This window comes from Anoplophora glabripennis, unplaced genomic scaffold, assembly GCF_000390285.2.
Source record: "Anoplophora glabripennis isolate ALB-LARVAE unplaced genomic scaffold, Agla_2.0 scaffold5, whole genome shotgun sequence".
Classification (NCBI taxonomy): Eukaryota; Metazoa; Arthropoda; class Insecta; order Coleoptera; family Cerambycidae; genus Anoplophora; species Anoplophora glabripennis.
Genome location: NW_019416525.1, coordinates 999299 through 1018550, shown reverse-complemented (window position 1 = coordinate 1018550; position 19252 = coordinate 999299). Strand labels below are relative to the sequence as shown.

The 19252-nt window shown below is 35.6% G+C and overlaps 1 protein-coding gene across 1 annotated transcript; it reads left to right on the top strand.

Annotated features, from left to right (window-relative positions):
* Positions 1–789: 789 nt before the first annotated feature.
* Positions 790–18033, top strand: LOC108907523 (solute carrier organic anion transporter family member 5A1). Its single transcript, XM_018711257.2, has 10 exons — positions 790–1021; positions 9516–9949; positions 12237–12810; positions 12865–12969; positions 13022–13279; positions 13355–13519; positions 16618–16980; positions 17037–17253; positions 17306–17643; positions 17697–18033. The coding sequence occupies exons 2-10, from the start codon at positions 9581–9583 to the stop codon at positions 17921–17923; spliced, it is 2616 nt and encodes an 871-aa protein (XP_018566773.1). The 5' UTR covers positions 790–1021; positions 9516–9580; the 3' UTR covers positions 17924–18033.
* Positions 18034–19252: the final 1219 nt, after the last annotated feature.

Genomic DNA, 19252 nt, shown 5'->3' with positions numbered 1-19252 from the left:
CCGGCACGGATGCGACTTTTATAAACCGCTTCGTTATCACACCAATATACCGTGGAGGCGGAGTCAGTCGATTAGTATTTTCTATTTTAGAATGCCAACCGCGAAAATGATAAAACAAACGGAAAAATGTTGATTTAGGATTTAAGGAAAATTATTATGGAATGAAATAATAATAAAGAGGATACGATATGGAAGAAATTGGAAAACGTTTTAATCTACAGGATCCAAATCTGCTACCACTCCATGCGGCGAAATAAAAAAGGACTCTTCATCTGCAACAACAAAAAATTCGAAATTTGAGTTTTATGTTAATTATGTAAATTATGTAAATTCAAATATCTTAACCTCCTGGGAGCATCCCTGGAATCTAGGTACTTATACTGACATACCTCAAAAAGCAAGTACACACTTATCTGAGGCGGTGGGGTCATTATTAGATACAGTCGGATTTACAAATAGGTAGCTACGCACATTCTTCTAAATTTTCAGTGAGGTTATCGAGCTAATCAAGTTTCAAAGGTTTGTCTTATCAATTTTCGTAAACTAGGTGAAAATAAGTAAACAGGACAGGAGAGAGGTACATTCCAATTTTAAAATGTCTAGGCGGCCGCTGGCGCCATCTGCGCGTCAGTAGCACAACCAATCCGCGGAGAACGTCGAGTGCAACGAAACCTCTCGCGTTCGAAGTTTTATTTAGTAGGTTTCTGCGAGTTACGTTTTGCGGTTTGGTAAGGGTAAGCTGATTCGTGTTGTTGCCCCTGCGATGGGTGCAGAAAGATTCGGTGTTGGTTGGATCTGGCACTGACAGCACACAGCTGTGTTTTAGTGCATGTGCCCTCCCGTGTTGTGGCATCTGGAGTAATCTAAATATCATTTTGCTGCTGCCGTTTCTAAATGAACTAGAAAAAAAATGATCAAATCGAGTGCTGTGATTTTTCCCGGGTTGTGATACAAAAACGAATTTTATATTTTTTTCCCTGAAGCATGTAGAAGGGTACAGTGAAGCGTTGACCTCCCGATAGTGAGTATTCTTGCAGTTTTTGTTGGTCGTTCCATAAAGGCCGTATTTTTGTTTATTTTTAACCAGTCCCGCTTGCTTATTTTTACCACGGCCTGCGTTTGGTATTGCCAAAATTATTGTAATGTGGTACATGTAATAGTGACACAATCGACTAGAGAACGCACCTTTCTTTTTGCCACTTCACGTACAATCGCTATTTTTAACCGATATTATGCCAGGCGAACCCGAAAGAAAATATTAAACATCGATACCGCGGCTCGAAGATTCACCCGATAATAACGACTTTACGTTTAATAACAACCATTGCAACGAAAGCTGTTTTCTTAATAAATATCATCATCGACGAATAAATGTAATCGAAAAATTCTATTTATCTAGTTTTATTTTACAACTTAACAATGTTTACTAATTGTTTGTCAGCTGTCAAAGTTGGATTGGTTCGTGCACTTGGGGAAAAATTGTTACAAACCGAACCCCATTTTACTCGCTTTAAACAAATAGTGCTCCCAAACCGTGAAGTATTGGTGTAAACAATACATACGTAACGACCGTAAGAATGAAACAATTTTTTATGTAACTCGTCACGATCCCCACAATGAGCATTAATTTCATAATTGTTGTACTTCTACAAAGCACCGTACAAAATCAATTTTTTCGTAGGTAACATAACAACGCACAGGTGCACCGATCCAAATAAAAAGATTTTCTCACAATTGGGAGAATTTGAATTAATTTATTTTTTTTATAGATATTAATTCCCATTTTACTTATCCTTGATACTGTACGCTTAAGATAACTTTGATGCACTATGATTTCGTTTGATAACTAAAAATCATTCATTTGTACAAATTAGGAGTAATTAAGACATTCGTCAAGTGATGAAGATCTCTGTACCTTTATTAGTAGAGTGCCCGGCAGCGTTAAATATGCTTAAAAATCAATTCTGTGGGCGTCTCGGGGTTACAAGCTGAATTATGCATAAAATTGAAGCTTATATGTTACTGAATCAGAATCCGAAGGTAATAAAAAAATAACGCGGGCAGAAGGGCAGTAAAATCAAAAAACGAGTTATCACCACGGGCGGATAATACAGTATATTGGCTATAATTCTATATAAAAATCAACTTATATTTTGTACAGCATATATTTTTTATCAATTTTTGAAAGTTGCTCTTAACGTTGAGTCTTATGGCAGAATAAATTTTTAACTTGAATATCTCGGTTCGAACACGTCGAAAATCTTACTGAAATTCAACATTTTTTTAGTTCCCACGCTATTTACCGGAAAACGGAGGCTTTAATTGAAAAATTTTACTCTTGCAAAAAGTTTCTGTCACCAATTTGAAAGACAACAGCGTATAATTCAGAATTTTTGCTTCAATAATAAACAAGATATGAATAAAAATACAGAACAAGTCATTTTTCGAACGGCCGGCGGACGGCTGGCTGCTTCGCGTCCCCACTCCGCCACAATCGCATCTGTCTCACAAATCTCCATAGCTCCATTTCGTATTACTTCGATACGTACGAGTCAGTAGTGATAACCCTACTACATACAAATTTTAAAAATATATGCAAAATTAGTAAAATAAATCATGTCTCACTTCTACAGATTTAAAATACGATATTTTAATAATTAGATTTAAAAGTTAATAAATATATACAGGGTGTCCCGTTCATGTTCAACTTGTGTGCAAGTTCCTCATGGAAAAACAATAAGGATAGTTCATGTAAAGTTTTTTTCTTAGACGCCCTGTTTTCGAGATACAGTGTGTTGAAGTTGTTACTTTCCGAATGGTTTTTCTTAATTATCTTTAAATCGGCTAAAGATAAAAATATCAAAATTTGTAGACGAATAAATATCTACTGTGCGTTAACAATAATAATGTGCAAGCTGTTTCTTTCTGAAAAGAAGTGTCGCCAATACAGGTAATTGCAGGGGTATCTACAATAGAAAAAAAAATATGTTAAAAGACAATATTTATTACATTTCTAAACGGTTCTGTAAACTCACATGAACTACTCCTATTATTTTCCCATGAGGAACTTGCACACAAGTTTTTTTTGAAACATGAACCGGAGACCCTGTATATAAAATACATATATAAAAAAGGTCCTTTTTATTAACAATTAGGAACATGACTAACAGATAAAAAACACTATTTATCCAAGTCACGTTTCTCATCGAACTTTTTGCAAGATTTTGAGCCATGTTTTTACAGGACCAAATTCAACCCATATTACTTTTCTTGTAAATGCAAACCTTGCTTCCACAATCTAAGGAAAATTTAAATTTTATTACTAGAAAAATGGTTGCTACTTATTATCTTACCTTTTTGCATCCACATGAAGAACGTTCAAATGTCTTTATCAATTTTTCTATCCACAGTCGGCAATACAAAGCAATTTTGGACAGAGTTCTAAACAATTGACTGATAATAGGTCCTCAAATAATGGAATCGCAAAGTATCTTCAGTCGGAAGCAGATTTGCAATTGTTGAAGACGATGCTAACAAACCTCTTAAAGTGTTTACTGACGTAATATTATGATTTTTTAATATAGTTTTATAATAATGATCTGAATATCCTCGAACATATTTTCTGAAAAATCATCCGTACCAATTCCATTTAAGTGTTTGTGGTTTACCCAATTGTTTTCCCAATTTTTTTATTCTATTCTGTCATTAGGCAATTCACATGATATTTTACCTCCATTGCTATTAAATCATTGGAGCCTATTCTTTCTAAAACTTCTGAAGAGATCGATGCAATGTTTTTACTTTAGTTTCTATATTTTTAGACATAACTTGGGATAATCTCTTCCCAGGAGATAGCTTCTAGCAAAATACACATTTATTTATGTGAAAGCCACCCTTACGAAGTGATCTACCAGGAAGTGGTGGAGGTTCAATACCAGCTACTCTGTACTCTTTCAGTCTTTCCACTCTTTTCCTTAAACTTTCAATATTTTGTTTGTTCGTATAGGCAATATAACACATTTTATGCCAAACAATTTTACCAGTTTTACCATCAACAATCACACTTTTTGTATGTCCTCATCTACCTCTTTGTTTATATCATTCCGAATCTTATTGTTAGTGGAATTCATAAAAGTAAAGGAAGTTTTATCCGTTGATTCGATTATAATACCTCCAATTTTTTTACATATTATACATTTTTTGCGTTTTTGCGTTTTGAATTTTACATGTAAGCCGATTTCGTTCTCAGAACTAGTACTATCAGTTGTAGAACGTTTCATTTCGTGCAGTGCTAAATTCTGATAAAAAATCTATAATTGGAATGTGGAATTCCCTACAGTTAACTAAAGTAAAATTTCTCACTTAGATTATCCTTGTTTACAACACTAAACGCCAACCACTATGTGTTTCAGTTTTTTAAAAAGTGAAAAATTAAGATTTTAACCAGGTTAGGTACTGAACTCGTTATATGCATTCACCCACAAAACTATATTTTTGAAAATATAAACACATACGAAAACCGCTACAAAAAGGCACACCTAAAATTCCGGTAAGATAAGAAATATTAAAATAAAATGTAATACAGTACGAGATGGAGCTATGAAGATTTGTGAGACAGATTCAACTTTGGCGAAGTGGGGAAGCGAAGTAGCCAGCCGTCCGCCGGCCGGTCGAAAATGATTTATTTTGTATTTTTATTCATATATTGTTTATTATTGAAGCAAAAATTTTGAATTAAACGCTGTTGTCTTTCAAATTGATGAAATAAACTTTTTGCAAGAGTAAAATTTTTCGATTAAGGCCTCCGTTTTCCGGTAAATGGCGTGGGAACTAAAAAAATGTTGAATTTAAGTAAGATTTTCGACGTGTTCGAAGCGAGATATTCCAGTTTAAAAATTTATTCTGCCATAAGACTCAACGTTAAGAGCAACTTTCAAAAATTAATAAAGAATATATGCTGTACAAAATATAAGTTGATTTTTATATAGAATTATAGCCAATGTGCTGTATTATCCGCCCGTGGTCATAACTCGTTTTTTGATTTTACTGCCCTTCTGCCCGCGTTATTTTTTTATTACCTTTGGTTTCCGATTCAGTAAGATATAAGCTTCAATTTTATATATAATTCAGCTTGTAACCCCGCGACGCCCACAGAAGTGAAAATAAATTAAAGCGGGCACTCTACTATATACCTTCTTCAAACAGGTAACCTTTAGTAATGCAAGATCTCTAGGAGGGACAAAGAGTACTCAATGCTTACAAGAACTGCTGTTATAAATCAGGCACTTCCTAATCTTATCAAAATGTACGTAATGTTTAATAAACATTGGTGATTAATTAAATTCGTCTTAATATTTTATACGAAAAAGGCTATACAGAAAACATTTCAAAATAAAAACGTTTCAAATTGCTTTTAACCAAGCAGGATCGTTACCCAAAATGCCGATTGCTTTTTTATTTGTTTATTTCAGTTCAAAAATCCTTCTAGAGACGTCACATTATTGGCAAAATGTTATGCGAAAAATGAAAGGAATCCTTGTATTTCTACATTTTTATAGTTTAGATCTATCATTGTCTTATTCGAATTCCGATGTCTTGTCTATAAAATGCCAGTCTTAATTGAGTGCTAAATATAAAAAAAATCGTATATTTTCATTTTCATTTCCATTTACCTCTTTTCAACTAACTTTGTATGTAATTACTATATTTTGTACCTATGTTTCGAATAAAATTATCGAAAGTAAGAAAAAATGACGAAATTCGTGTTAGATATTTTAAGCAAATCTTTAAAATAAAGTAAATAAGAAATACCGCACACAATTATGCGGTATAGGGAATAAAAAGTAAATAAAATAAAATGTTCTTATACATATACGACATATTTTAACCAAACTTTTATATACTGGATGTCTTCAAATCTAAAATTAGTCGAACTTAGCGTATATCAACGAAAGGTGATTGCTGACCAGTCATAAATGATCATAAATTTATATAATTTTAGCGTATTTATCTAGCAGATGTAGCGTACTTATACAGGGTGTCCCAGAATAATGTGTACAATGGAAGACCACAAATTCGTGGACTCAGAATAGGCAGATTTAGGCTAATTCACATATATCCAAAATCGCTTCGTTTACTCGTTAGATGGCCTCAAAGTTCGTGAAAATTTTTTGAATTTTGTAAATTACTCCAATACGTATTATTTTTGGAGTGTGGACTTCTGCTTTCAATCTACACATTTTGGTGTTATACAGTGTTTTTTAAAACTTACAACTCCTACAAAATTGATGTATAACAACTATTTGTTATTTGATAGGTGATATCATTTGGAAGATTTTGGGACTCTTGCAGAATTTTGATTAAATGAGCAGTCTGGGTACAAAAAAATATTTTTTAAATGTATACATTATCTTGCCACCCATATTACAATACAAAGTGCTAGTAGGCTCTGATTTTATAGGTTGACTTTCAGTTTGGTCTTGTTTGGGATAGCAATATTATTGTTATTCTACCCAATGGACTGAATAGGGAATTTTATTTAGAATTTTTGCAAAATCTGAGTTATTGGAAGATGTGCCGTTATTACTCACAGCTATGTGGTTTATACATGATGGCGCTCCACCACATTTCACTAAAACTAAATTGCAAATTGATAAATGTAATCGTAATTGTTTAAAAATAAAAAAAAGAGTGTTAACTTTAAAAATTTACTGTGGCCGTCCTAATCCACCGATTTCAATTTTTCAAAAACCATTTGAAAGGTTGAGCGGTCTTTTCTATGTGAAAAAATTTTCAAATATCTGATGCTTTATTTGCGGCTGTGCAACATTTTGAAAATTCGAAAAATTATTTTGCGAAAACTATGGAACCGATTCTAATGAAATTGTTTTATTATACTCTAAAGTTTTTTTTACCAAAATTAGAATGCCCTCGGAGCAATTAAAATATTTAAAAAGAATTATCCAAAAAAACGCTGGTGGAAAATGTTGTAATCATTCAATAGAAGTTACTATTCTAGTGGAAGAAAGTCTTTTACGTTGAACAGCTAAGGCTTCTCAAAAAATATAAATTAATAGTGTTACTCTTACTAAGGAAATTAAAGATCCAATTGATGAAACAACATCGATTATTTTGCCCTTTTTTCATCAATTATTGTATTTTGCAACATCGGAAATAAATTTAAACATTTTTAACTTCACAGTATATTGTGCAAAATTCATTTCTAAAACTTTTTTCCTCTTCAATATTCTTCCAAAATGCATAGGTTCCAAGATATAAGAAAAAAACTCAGATAAAACAGGTATTTTTTAAATTTTTTAAACATTTTTGTAATTTTGAAAATGTTCGGGACCTCGCCCAGATCTAGTGATCTACACTTTTATTATGTGAGTTGTACTGAATGTATTCCAGCAAAAATTAGCATGCCCTCTCTTATATCCAAGAAGTGGGATATTTCGACAAATCCGCCTGGCCTAAAATATTTTTTTGTACCCAAACCGCTAATTTAATAAAAATTCTATAAGAGGCCCAAAAACTTCCATATGGTATCATCCATCTAATGAAAAATAGTTGTCATTATTGCCCGAAAGAGGAAAGAGTTATGAACGGATAATACACTCTGTATAACAGGAACATGAGTAGATTGAAAATAAAAGTCCACATTCCAAAAAATAATCAAAATCGATTAATACCTATTCGAGTTATTTACAAAACTTGAGGCCACGAATCTGTGGTATTCCGTTGTACACGTTATTCTGGGACACCCTGTATAAATCTTTGTAATTCCGCACATAACGGTTATAAGTGTTATAACAATAATTTTAAAAACTATAGAAATGAATCATAAACTATTTTATCGGCCTACGCATAGGTACGTATCTTTGTTTATCAGAAAAATGTTTCTCTAGTCGAAGCACCTGATTGTATGAATCACGCGGAAAAATGTAGCTTATTTAAAAAGTGTTGAGTGAGCGCTCTCCTTTTTATCTTTTCTTTCCAGAACGGAGCCTGCGAGCAAACGTCCACTCTTGCCGTATAACATCTCTAGGTGTTGCGTTTCGCTCGTCATTGAGTGGGAAATTTAGCTCGGGTTGAGACCCAATTGACCTTCTTGATGAAACAAGAGGTTACTGTACTTATTAACACCAAACACAAAACATCCTTTCGCAGGCAAAAACAGAAAGGAACGCGAAAACAAAGTTATCTCCAAAAAAAAAAAAAATCAACCCTACCTTGTTTAGTGTGTTATTATTCTTATCGGTATCCACCTCGTATTTTCACACCCTGATCGATTCGAGTATAAATCGATGCTAAAGTGAAAACTACCCCTATTAATAGGTAAACTTTGGTTCCGAACGAAATTTTGGTCAAGGCCGGTGCGATGAGCCGGTATTTCTACGTCATGGGGACAAAAAAAAATACCGTCGATGCAGGGGAGGTTTTTGTTCGCTAAAATTAAGATACGCAATAAAAGCGCGATCGATAGGTGTTTTCATTCAAGATTATAATTACCTGGGGGTGTTTTATCTCTTTATTTTGAGCGCGACAAAAACCGCCGTCTATTTATAGCCTTGCGGTGTTTAGGAAAATAATTTCTTTATTGACTCAGTCTTACACTTTTGAATGGGACGTGTTCGATAACCCGGGTCGCCACATATAATTGTTAAAGCCTTTAAAACGCTGAACAAATTTAAAAATGTATGAATTTTGTCACGAAAAACAATTATAAATTTCCTCATTCTCGTTTACTTGGAAGGAGGAAGCAGCGGATAAATTGAATCGGGCCGATGTATTTTTAAGAACCAATCAATGCCTCATCAATAATAAACTGTCATATGTCCGCGTCAGTGTGAAGGATGGGGTAAAAATTAAAAATATCTCGCCTGCATCTACTACAGCAAAGGAGTTCCGTGTATTAACTTAATAACCTGGAAAGTAAAACATCAGGTGTACTGCAGTATTGTAGATCCCGTTTTATTATTTATACGCCAATTTCAAATATTGCGGTGACTTTTATAGATTCAAGGCGAGCGGGGACAAGGTTAAGGCCACGAAGTTATTTCATTATGAAAGGCTGAAAAAGTTTAAAACACTTTACAGTATCACAAAAAATCAATATTATATTAATTCGTTTTTCTCAGGAAAAAATGCAGTTGTGTGGAGCTTTCGTATTTGCGTATTTATTTCCAAAGAAACCGCGTTAGTATTTATTAGAAACCAATGCGTCAAAGTGACAATCCGTTTTTGTAGTCCACCGCATTATTATTTCACCGCAGTTCACCCAACTGGAACCTTAACACCCAAAACTCCGGTAACGAGCAAGTACTAATTAGATTAGTTAAAATTCGACCTTGGAACTGGCGTTTTCACACCAAATCCGGAAGCACCACAGCAACGCGTTGCGAAAACACCTATTTTACTTCTTTGTCCTTTTTTTTTCATAAAATAAAGCCATATACGCTTTTTCGAACCCCCATATTTCATAGTTAAGAGAAAAAACAACTGTTCGTTTGCAGATGCCTTGGCAGAGAAACGATGTAACAATTTTCTGAAATCCACACGCGAAGGACTACAAAAAAAAATGACCGGCAACGGAACCGTGACCACCCCGAACGGCGAGACGACCCACGGAGCGTCCACGTCGAGCTCGGCGAGCCAGGGGGGCCACTGCAAGGGTCACCGGAGGCAGGAGTCCATGTACGCGATGACGGGCTTGTACTCGGAAACGATCCCAGAGCAGGCGGAACCGACGGAAACGAAATGCTCGACGACGTTCTGCCATGACACCGTCATCAAGTGCCACAGCCGAAATCCCTCTGCTAGCTTCGACAGGGATAAGGCTGCCCACACCGCTACATATACTGAACCACCTGTGATACTAAGGGATTCAAAGGAGTGTGGCATACTTCGGTGCCGACCGTCTTGTCTCCAGAAGTGTGCTGGGATTAAGGTATACATTGATTCATTACGAAGTATCTTATAGGGTCGTAAGAATACGTGCAGTTGGTTCCTCAGTCCAGAATTTACATGTGCAGTGCAGTTGGTATCTGTACATGACTAAAACTATTACAAATAATATCTAATCTTTGCCTATTACACATTACAAGTGGGTCAATACAATTAAAGCTCGATATTTTTAATATTGACTCAAATTTTAGGAATTCTCTGAGTAATAGTTAACTGAATAATTTCACTATGAAATATTTGAAATTATCTCAATGTTACAAACGCATTGTCAGGACAAGGATGACACAATGACATTGTTATTTCTTGCGCGTGAATCGTAAAATTGTGAAGTAACAAATTGCTGCTTGTATTATTAAAACACTAATTAACGGAAGAAAGTGAATCTTCCATATTAAGGGGTCAATTAATATTTATAAAGGATTTGGCATATTCAAAATTTTATACACTTTCTCCAAAATAAAATTAACATTTTCCCAGTACCACTGTTTCTGCGTTATGTAATTTATGGCATTGCTTAAATTTGGTTTTCTCTACCGACATATTAGAAATTAAATTATGGCAATGAACGAGCTTTCTTCATATACCTACACCGTAGAGAAATTTTTAATCCTAGCTACTAGTTTCATGAACTGAAATGGCAAGTACTTATTGTTTTTGTCATAAAAAAAATCTAAAAATGACTAAAAAACCATTCCTTCTTTGAACGTCATGGAACAGTGTGGAAATATCTTATGTGTGGGAAGGCGTGGCGTGTTATTATTTCAGTATTTTGTTCTACTCTTGTCATTTCTTGTTATCTTTCAAGTCCTGAACACTGAAACGTGAAGTACAGTAGAACCTCGATAATCCGAATGCAGATAATCCGCACCCTCCACTAATCCGAACGACGTAAAACACGAAGCTGCCTGCCATGCATAATATGTAAATATACAGGGTGATTGAGAACTTATCCAAAAAATGTACTCTTACAAATACAATTTTGTAAAGAAAAAATTAAAAAGGGCAGTTCGGAAATGATTTAAAAATACACTTCTGCGCATCACTGGAAACTGGTCCACTGTAAAACCTGACCTCGTTCAATGCGACGGACATGGCGGTAAAGTGTGATAAAAACGAACAAAATCTTGAAAGAATTTCGCAACGAAAGGAATAAATAGAATTTAATAGCACCTATTTTATATCAGCAATTTCAACTGCTTTTGCCGCCATTGTTATTATTAATTAATAAAATTATATAAAAATACAAATATTGTCTTGCTTCACCACTAATTAAAACGATATCCATCAGCTCCGAGTTGCTATACACGCATTTTTGACACTAACTACTAAAAAAACTATTGTAAACACTTTCGCGACGATTGTAAAATCGGATTTCAGTATTCGGAGTCGCCGAGGCCACGTGGCTCTCCACGCGTATTGCGAATGGCGCTAGAGACTACAGTTGTCCAGCGATGTAATGCTTGAAAGTAGTGCAACTTCAATAATTTTTTTCTCGGAAACTATAAGGATTTTTTAAAAGTTAGTAGTCCGAAGTACCTTCGGTACCAGTTACTTCGGATTATCGAGGTTCTGCTTACTTGCCGTTCTTAAAAAATGCTTAAAAAATAAATTTAATGCTTCCTACAATCTTTTAAAACATTATTTATTAGATTGGATTAAACAATTCGAATATGAGATGAAAAACCAACCCTACTTCGAACTTTAAGGAAGATTGAGAAAACATCAGAAAAGGTTATGCGTGAGACGGTGTGGCGTATTATTATCTTAGCTTTTTTCAGTTTTTTGTTCCACTCTTGCCATCCTTTGTTATCTTACAAGTCCTGAAGCCCATAAATATGAAGTACAGTAGAACCTGGATGATCCGAATGCCGGCAATCCGAAACCTTCACTAATCTGAACGGCGTAAAGTCACCGCGCAAACAGAATAGTGTATCTGTTCAGGCCATTTTTATTTTGATTGTGATCAGTTTCGATCGTTAAATTACTGAAACCTGAACTTACTGCATTCCTGTGAGCAGTGTTTGATATTCCACACTTTTTGATAATCCAAACTATGTAAGGTCCCAATTAGTTCGGCTTATCGAGGTTCCACTGTACCTCCTTTTCTTGAAAATTAATTTAATTCATTGTATAACGTTTTAAAATATTATTTCTTTAAAAAAAAAAAAGATTAAAAACCACCCCTACTTTGAACCTAAAGGAACAACGTGGAAATATCAGAAAACTTTATGCGCTGGTAGGTGTGGCATGTTATTGTCTTATTGTTTCAGTTTTTTGTTCTACTCTTGTCATTCCTTGTTACCTTGCAACAAGCCCTAAGTTCTGGATATATCAATTCTGTGATAACAACAATTGAAAAACGTTTTGAAATACCATCAAGCCTCTCGGGCCTAGTGGCGTCATCTTATGAAATCGGAAATGTGATAACTGTTATATTTGTAAGTTATCTCGGAAGTAGAAGACACATCCCCGTGTGGATAGGGGTGGGGGCAGTCATAATGGGGGTCGGATCCCTGATCTTCATGGTGCCCCACTTCATAGCCGAGGAGAACAACGGAATAACCGTCGCCAATACGACGGATGAGAACATGTGTCGCGTAGTGTCGGTACACGAACAAGACATGGGTCTGGGGAGGCTATCTTCCGGATTGTCTTCGCCGCCCCTCGCCCCCAACAACCTGAGGGGGGATAATTGTATTCAGGGTACGCCCTCCACCACTGGACCCGTATTGCTTTTTGTTCTTGCACAATTATTATTAGGATGTGGCGGATCTCCTTTGTTTACTTTAGGCACTACGTACATTGACGATCACGTCAGACCGGAAAGTTCATCTATTTACATAGGTAGGTTCCCCGTATAATCGGAGGGATAAGTTGTTTAATCGAATTCCATTACAGGTTGTATGTACAGCATGGCAGCTTTTGGGCCGGTACTGGGATTCTTACTAGGTGCCTATCTCTTATCATTCCACATGGATTCTTTCACACAAATCATATCAATCGGTAAGAAAATTCTATAATAACCGTTACAGTCGGACTAAAATACCCTTCCTAGATGCGGGCGACAGCAGATGGGTGGGGATGTGGTGGGGAGGTTTTCTTCTAGGCGGACTGCTACTTATAACGGTATCGATGCCGTTTTTTTCTTTCCCTAAGGTGCTTACGCACGAAAAGGAGAAGATCAGGCTCATGGAAAAAGCGGCTGCCGCTAACGGCGCTGGCACTAGCAACGCAAACAACACCGCAACCGCAACCAAGATCGTTAGTACCAGCTCGACGAAGAACGACACCGGATATGGAAAAGACGTGAAAGGTGAAATAATATTTTAAACGATGAAACGATTATTGAAATGTCATGTATAGGTTTTATAACAGAAAGTTGTTCTAGATATCCCCATGTCCATGTGGAGGTTAGCTAGCAATCCCGTGTATATTGTTACGTGTCTAGGAGCTTGTATGGAGCTTATCATTGTGTCTGGTTTCGTCGTATTTTTACCGAAGTATCTAGAAACTCAGTTCAGTTTGGGAAAGAGCCAAGCCAGTGTATTTACAGGTAATTGCAATCCTATAACCACACCACAAAACGAGAATAGGTTAAAATTGGACCCGTAAGTCAAAAAAAAAGAAATTAAAATATACGTCGTGACGCCATTAAGCAAAATTCCATTGTACGGGGTTAGTCACTACAAAAAGGTTTAACTTTTTTTTGAATTTTTATAATACAGTATTAGAAAAAACAATTGAATATTGGAAATCACTAAATTAAAGAAAAAATCTTTTTTTAAATGGAACACCCTATATATTAGTGCATACTTAGGTTCGTTAAATTTTTCTCTTGTTAAAATAGTTTGTTTAGGAAGCAAATTAACGATGATAAATAAACTTCTGTCAAAGTCATTTGTTTGTTCCGCGTGCCTAGTCCATAGCCACTGCGATCCGTCAGACAGAACTTTCCCTACTGTTTTTTTCAAAAACAGTTTTAACCTGGAATGTGTCAAAAAGTCCTGAATCAAACAAGAGAAAAATTTAACGAAGTTAAGAATGCACTATATAGGGTGTTCCATTTAAAAAAAATTTCTTTAATTTAGTGATTTCCATTATTCAATTATTTTTTCCAATTCTGTATTATAAAAATTCATAAAAAAATCTAAAACTTTTGTATTAAAAACTTTTTTGTAATTTCAATAATAAACTAACAATGAGTTGTCAGATTATAGTGACTAACCCCGTACAACGTTTTAGTCTCCGAATAGAAAATTTCTTGCTTTTACAGAACCCGGTGACAAAAATTGTATTACCGTAAAAAAACGAGCTAACCTTGAGATAACCTTGAAAGTGAACTACCTTCGTCGAATGGACATTAGTTCTACTACACATCGAATTTTTTGGAAATATTGGATTTATACAGTCCTACATAAAAAATCGATGTAGAATTCGTTAACAGTTGTGTCACATTAACAGGGCTGTATAGCAAATAGGCAACCAGCAATACATTTTTCTAGATTTTACACAGTTTGTCTAAATGTGAATTAATGCACAAATAACAGACTTTCTCCCATTCTAACGCAGATTTTCTATGAAATGGACTTGGTTTGCAAAATTACTTTTTGTTCAAAAGCGGCAAATTACAAATTTCTTTACAACAAAAAGTAATTTGAGTTTCAAACAAACTCCATTTTATAGAAAATCTACGTTAGAATAGAGGACAGTCTATTATTTGAGAATTAATTCATATTTAGACAAACGGGGTAATAAAACTATAAAAATGTATTACTGGTTGCCTATTTTCTATAGACAAGAGGGCTGTATAGCAAATAGGCAACCAGCAACACATTTTTCTAGATTTCACACAGTTTGTCTAAATGTGAATTAATGCACAAATAACAAACTTTCTCCCATTCTAACGCAGATTTTCTATGAAATGGACTTAGTTGGCAAAATTACTTTTTGATCAAAAGCGGCAAATTACAAATTTCTTTACAACAAAAAGTAATTTGAGTTTCAAACTCCATTTTATAGAAAATCTACGTTAGAATGGAGGACAGTCTATTATTTGTGAATTAATTCATATTTAGACAAACGGTGTAATAAAACTATAAAAATGTATTACTGGTTGCCTATTTGCTATAGAGCCTTCTTAATATGCTAACTACGTTTTATTGGTTTTCCTAATTTTTTGCTTAGTGACGTCATACAAGTAAAATAAATAAGAAACAAATCACTGATTTAAATTAACTAATTCCGTCACCAAATTATCTATTTTTAAGGAATTAACATTTTCTTTACGGTCGACAGTCTTGCGTTCATTTTTTACTAATAGGCAACTTGCATGAAAAGAGTGACCAAAAAAACTCCTATTTTTCGCCCGTTTTGTTGACCTCAAGAATTCATTTGAAAAGTGGTCTAAATAATAGCATATAGTTATAGTTTAATGTAAGCAAAATACTCTAGAGTATTCACAAGCTATTATTTAGACCACTTTTGAATCGAATTCGTGAGGTCGACGAAACGGGCGAAATTTAGGGTCACTCTTTAATATCTCTTAGAGCTTTTATAACCGACAATAATTAAAAGTGGTAAAATAATTAATTTGTTTAATGCTACCTACCTAACCTAAAGAAACGCACGTTTAAAATATTTATTTGGCTCGTCAAACCTTAATAATTACACAGGCCGACAAAATTTTACGAAAGTTCAGAACCTGAGAACGGATCTAGGGTACCCGAAGGATTTTGGTGCGCTGATTACGAATCCGAGCTCAGAATTGGCCCATCACCCTAGGTTCTTGAGATATTCTAACCTCAAAGTGGAAAAATCGCGATTTTTCGTTATATTCGGGGTCAGATTATGTGAATTTTTTTTTCTAAAATCGCGTTAAACCATCTGAAAGTACCACTCGTACCCTTCTAAGCGCTCCTCGATTTTTTTGAAAATATTTTTTTCCATAGAGGTATGATAGATTTGAAGTTTAGTACTTCAGCGATTCCGTTACAACATGAAAATAAACTAAATTTATCCAAAAACGAGATATAGAGTCGCTAAATTTGAAAACACCAGGGGACCTGCTCCATAACCCCAATATAGCAAGATTTTCTAACCTAAAAAAAGTTTCATCATAATGCGCTGTAACCTACGACACGTTAACCTAAATGCGCAATAACCAGGAAGGGTTAAATCCATGACGGGTTAACCTAAATTTTCCATGTAACGAAATCGCTGAAGTACCAAATTTCAATCTATCATATCTCTATGGAAAAAAAAGATTTTGAAAAAAATCGAAGTGCGCTTAGAAGGGTAAGAGTGAATTAATTCACGTTGTAATCTGACCCTGAATATAGCAAAAAACCGCGATTTTTTCATTTTGAGGTTAGAATATCTCGAGAACCTGGTGATGGACCAATTCTGAGCTCGGATTCATAATCAGCGCACCAAAATCCTTCGGGTACACTAGCTCCGAATTCTGGTTCTGAAAATTGTCAGCCTGTGTTATTAATTAACAATCTCTAAGAGGTTTCTAATATTTTCACTACGTGACTTCATAAAGTATTAAAAAAAAGTTTCTTATTTATTCAATATGCCCGCGAGGCAAGGCAAGTAATAATAATATAAAATGGTTAATGTAACCCAATTATATTATCGAACGTTTTTCAGGGTCTATCGCGATTCCTGGCGCGTGCATAGGCATCTTCATGGGCGGCGTGATCCTGAAAAAGATGGAGCTACGTCCGAAGGGAGCGGTGCAGTTCGTCCTAATATCAAATGCGATTTGTCTGCTGTGTTACGGGCTGTTATTTTTCCTGGGCTGCGACAATCTGAAGATGGCGGGCACCACGATACCCTACTTCAACAGCACGCAGCCGTTCCAAGTCAATTTAACATCCTCCTGTAATTTCGGTTGCGAGTGTAGCATGAACGACGTGGAGCCTGTTTGCGGGAACAACGGATTGACGTATTTCAGCCCGTGCCATGCCGGCTGCACCTCGATCCTCAGCTCTAATTACACCAACTGTGCCTGTTAGTAGCTTTCCTTCGTCGATCGATTGATTTTTGTTTAATTTTTTTCCCCGTAGGTATACATGGAAATATGTCACTGAAAGACGGGACGAGCACGTTGAACTACGCCGCCCAAGTGGAAAGCGAGTACGCCGAGGTTACCGTTGTACCTGTAGCGACGGCCGGGCCTTGCAACTCGTCTTGTCATACGATATATCCATTTTTGATACTGTTATTCTTTATGACGTTTATAGTGGCCGTCACGCAGATGCCTCTCCTTATGATAGTATTAAGGTGAGACGTTCTTAAATTATTTTAAAACCAATCGACAATGTCGGTCTTTTAGGTCAGTAAGCGAGGAAGAAAGATCGTTTGCCCTCGGCATGCAATTTGTGATATTTAGACTGTTCGGTTATATCCCAGCCCCGATTCTGTTTGGCAACTTAATAGACTCGACGTGCCTGCTTTGGAAAAGTACCTGCGGATCCAAAGGAGGGCGGTGTCTCTTATACGATATAGAACAATTTAGATATCGCTACGTCGGGCTATGCGCGGGAATAAAAATTCTCGCACTAGGTATATTTATGGTGGATTGGTGGCTGGTTCGACGACGTAAACAACTGGACGAGGACAAGGTCATAACGGCGAATGAAATCGTTGGATCGATAATCAGTTTAGACAGACGTAAGTTGTTGAAATTTTCAGAGACCTACATTGCAATACCGTGTAATTTTTAGTATTCGAAGAAAAACCACACCACGAGGGTGTCGGACACAAGAGGAACCCGAGCTCTGTTAGTGCCTACGAATGCCCCGGGTCACCTAAAGCACCCACCGGGGGCCAAGAGAACGACCCGCAGAAAGACCACGCTTCCGATGTGTCTGACGAGTTCACGCCTTCGGAGGTCATGGGGCAGACAGGGCCGCAGTTTGACAACGCGAACCTGAAAAGGCGCCACATGTAGACTTAATAGCGTCACTTAAATCTGTTATTCCTGCCTTAAGAATCGTTCAAAACACAAACATTTTATTTATCTCGCACTGAAGGAGTGATCGAATACTTAGTTAGTTTTTTTTTTTTTATTTCGTTTAACTGTGGTATCTTAGAATCCCTTAGATCATTCTTGTTTCAGTTACTTACTGGTGTGTTTTAAGAAGTGGAACGACATGCAGGATATTAAAAGAGAAAGTAATGATCTAGATTTAGTTACGTAAGGAACATTAGGTCGATTAACATAACCTCACAATGTTAATGAAATATTTTCAATTCACGAAAAAAAAATCAAAGTTTCCAATGGATATATTTTTATTTACATATTTTTTATATACGTGTTAAAACTATTTTCTAAGAATTTGTACATATTAAAGCTAAAAAGAGCAGTGCAATTTTCAGCTAGTCTAAATGTGGAATTATAAATCTATTTAGTTGCATTTATCAAAAGAATTTCTTCCGATTTACGTTTTATAATAAAAATGGGTATTGCCCAACAGACAACATTGCATACTTGGCGCGTTTATGGAAAAATATTCGGTGATGGAGAGTAAACTGATAAATTTGCTTTAAGGTGCAATTTAACAAGAGTGACTCCAAAATCGCCCATTTTGGCAAACTCTTAATTCGTTAAAAATTTTGTGCTAAATTATTGTATATCATTAGAATGTGTTACTGAGAAAGTTCCAAGACGAGTTCAGGTTTGGTTTTGGAGATATGTATTGAGCATATCCCTTTAAACCTTTAAGATTCACTGTTTTATGAGTTAGGAATCATCTGAAGTCAGAATTTCAAAATTCAAGATGGCGGACAAAATTTTTTAAATTGAACCAAATTGGGTATACAGGGGTTTTCGGGGTCGCTACGTTACGAATCCGAGAGCAGATTTGCAAAATTCAAAATGGTGGATCCAAGCTATCGGTAAAAAAAATTTGTGAATTTTTGATTTTTAAAATTTAGACCGTTAGCTTGGATCCACCATTTTGAATTTTGCAAATCTGCTCTCGGATTCGTAGTCAGCGACCCCAAAAACCCCTGTATACCCAATTTGATCGATGGTTCAATTTCAAAAATTTTGTCCGCCATATTGGCCCCGCCATCTTGAATTTTGAAATTCTGTCTTCAGATTCTAATCAGCAACCCCAAAAAACCTAAGGAACCACCTTGACCTTGATGATAGGCCATCTAAAAACGGTGAATCTTAAAGGTTTAAAGTGATATGCTCGATACATAATATCGCGAGTATTATTATTACTCATATCTCCAAAACCAAAGCTGAACTCATCTTGGAACTTTCTGGCCA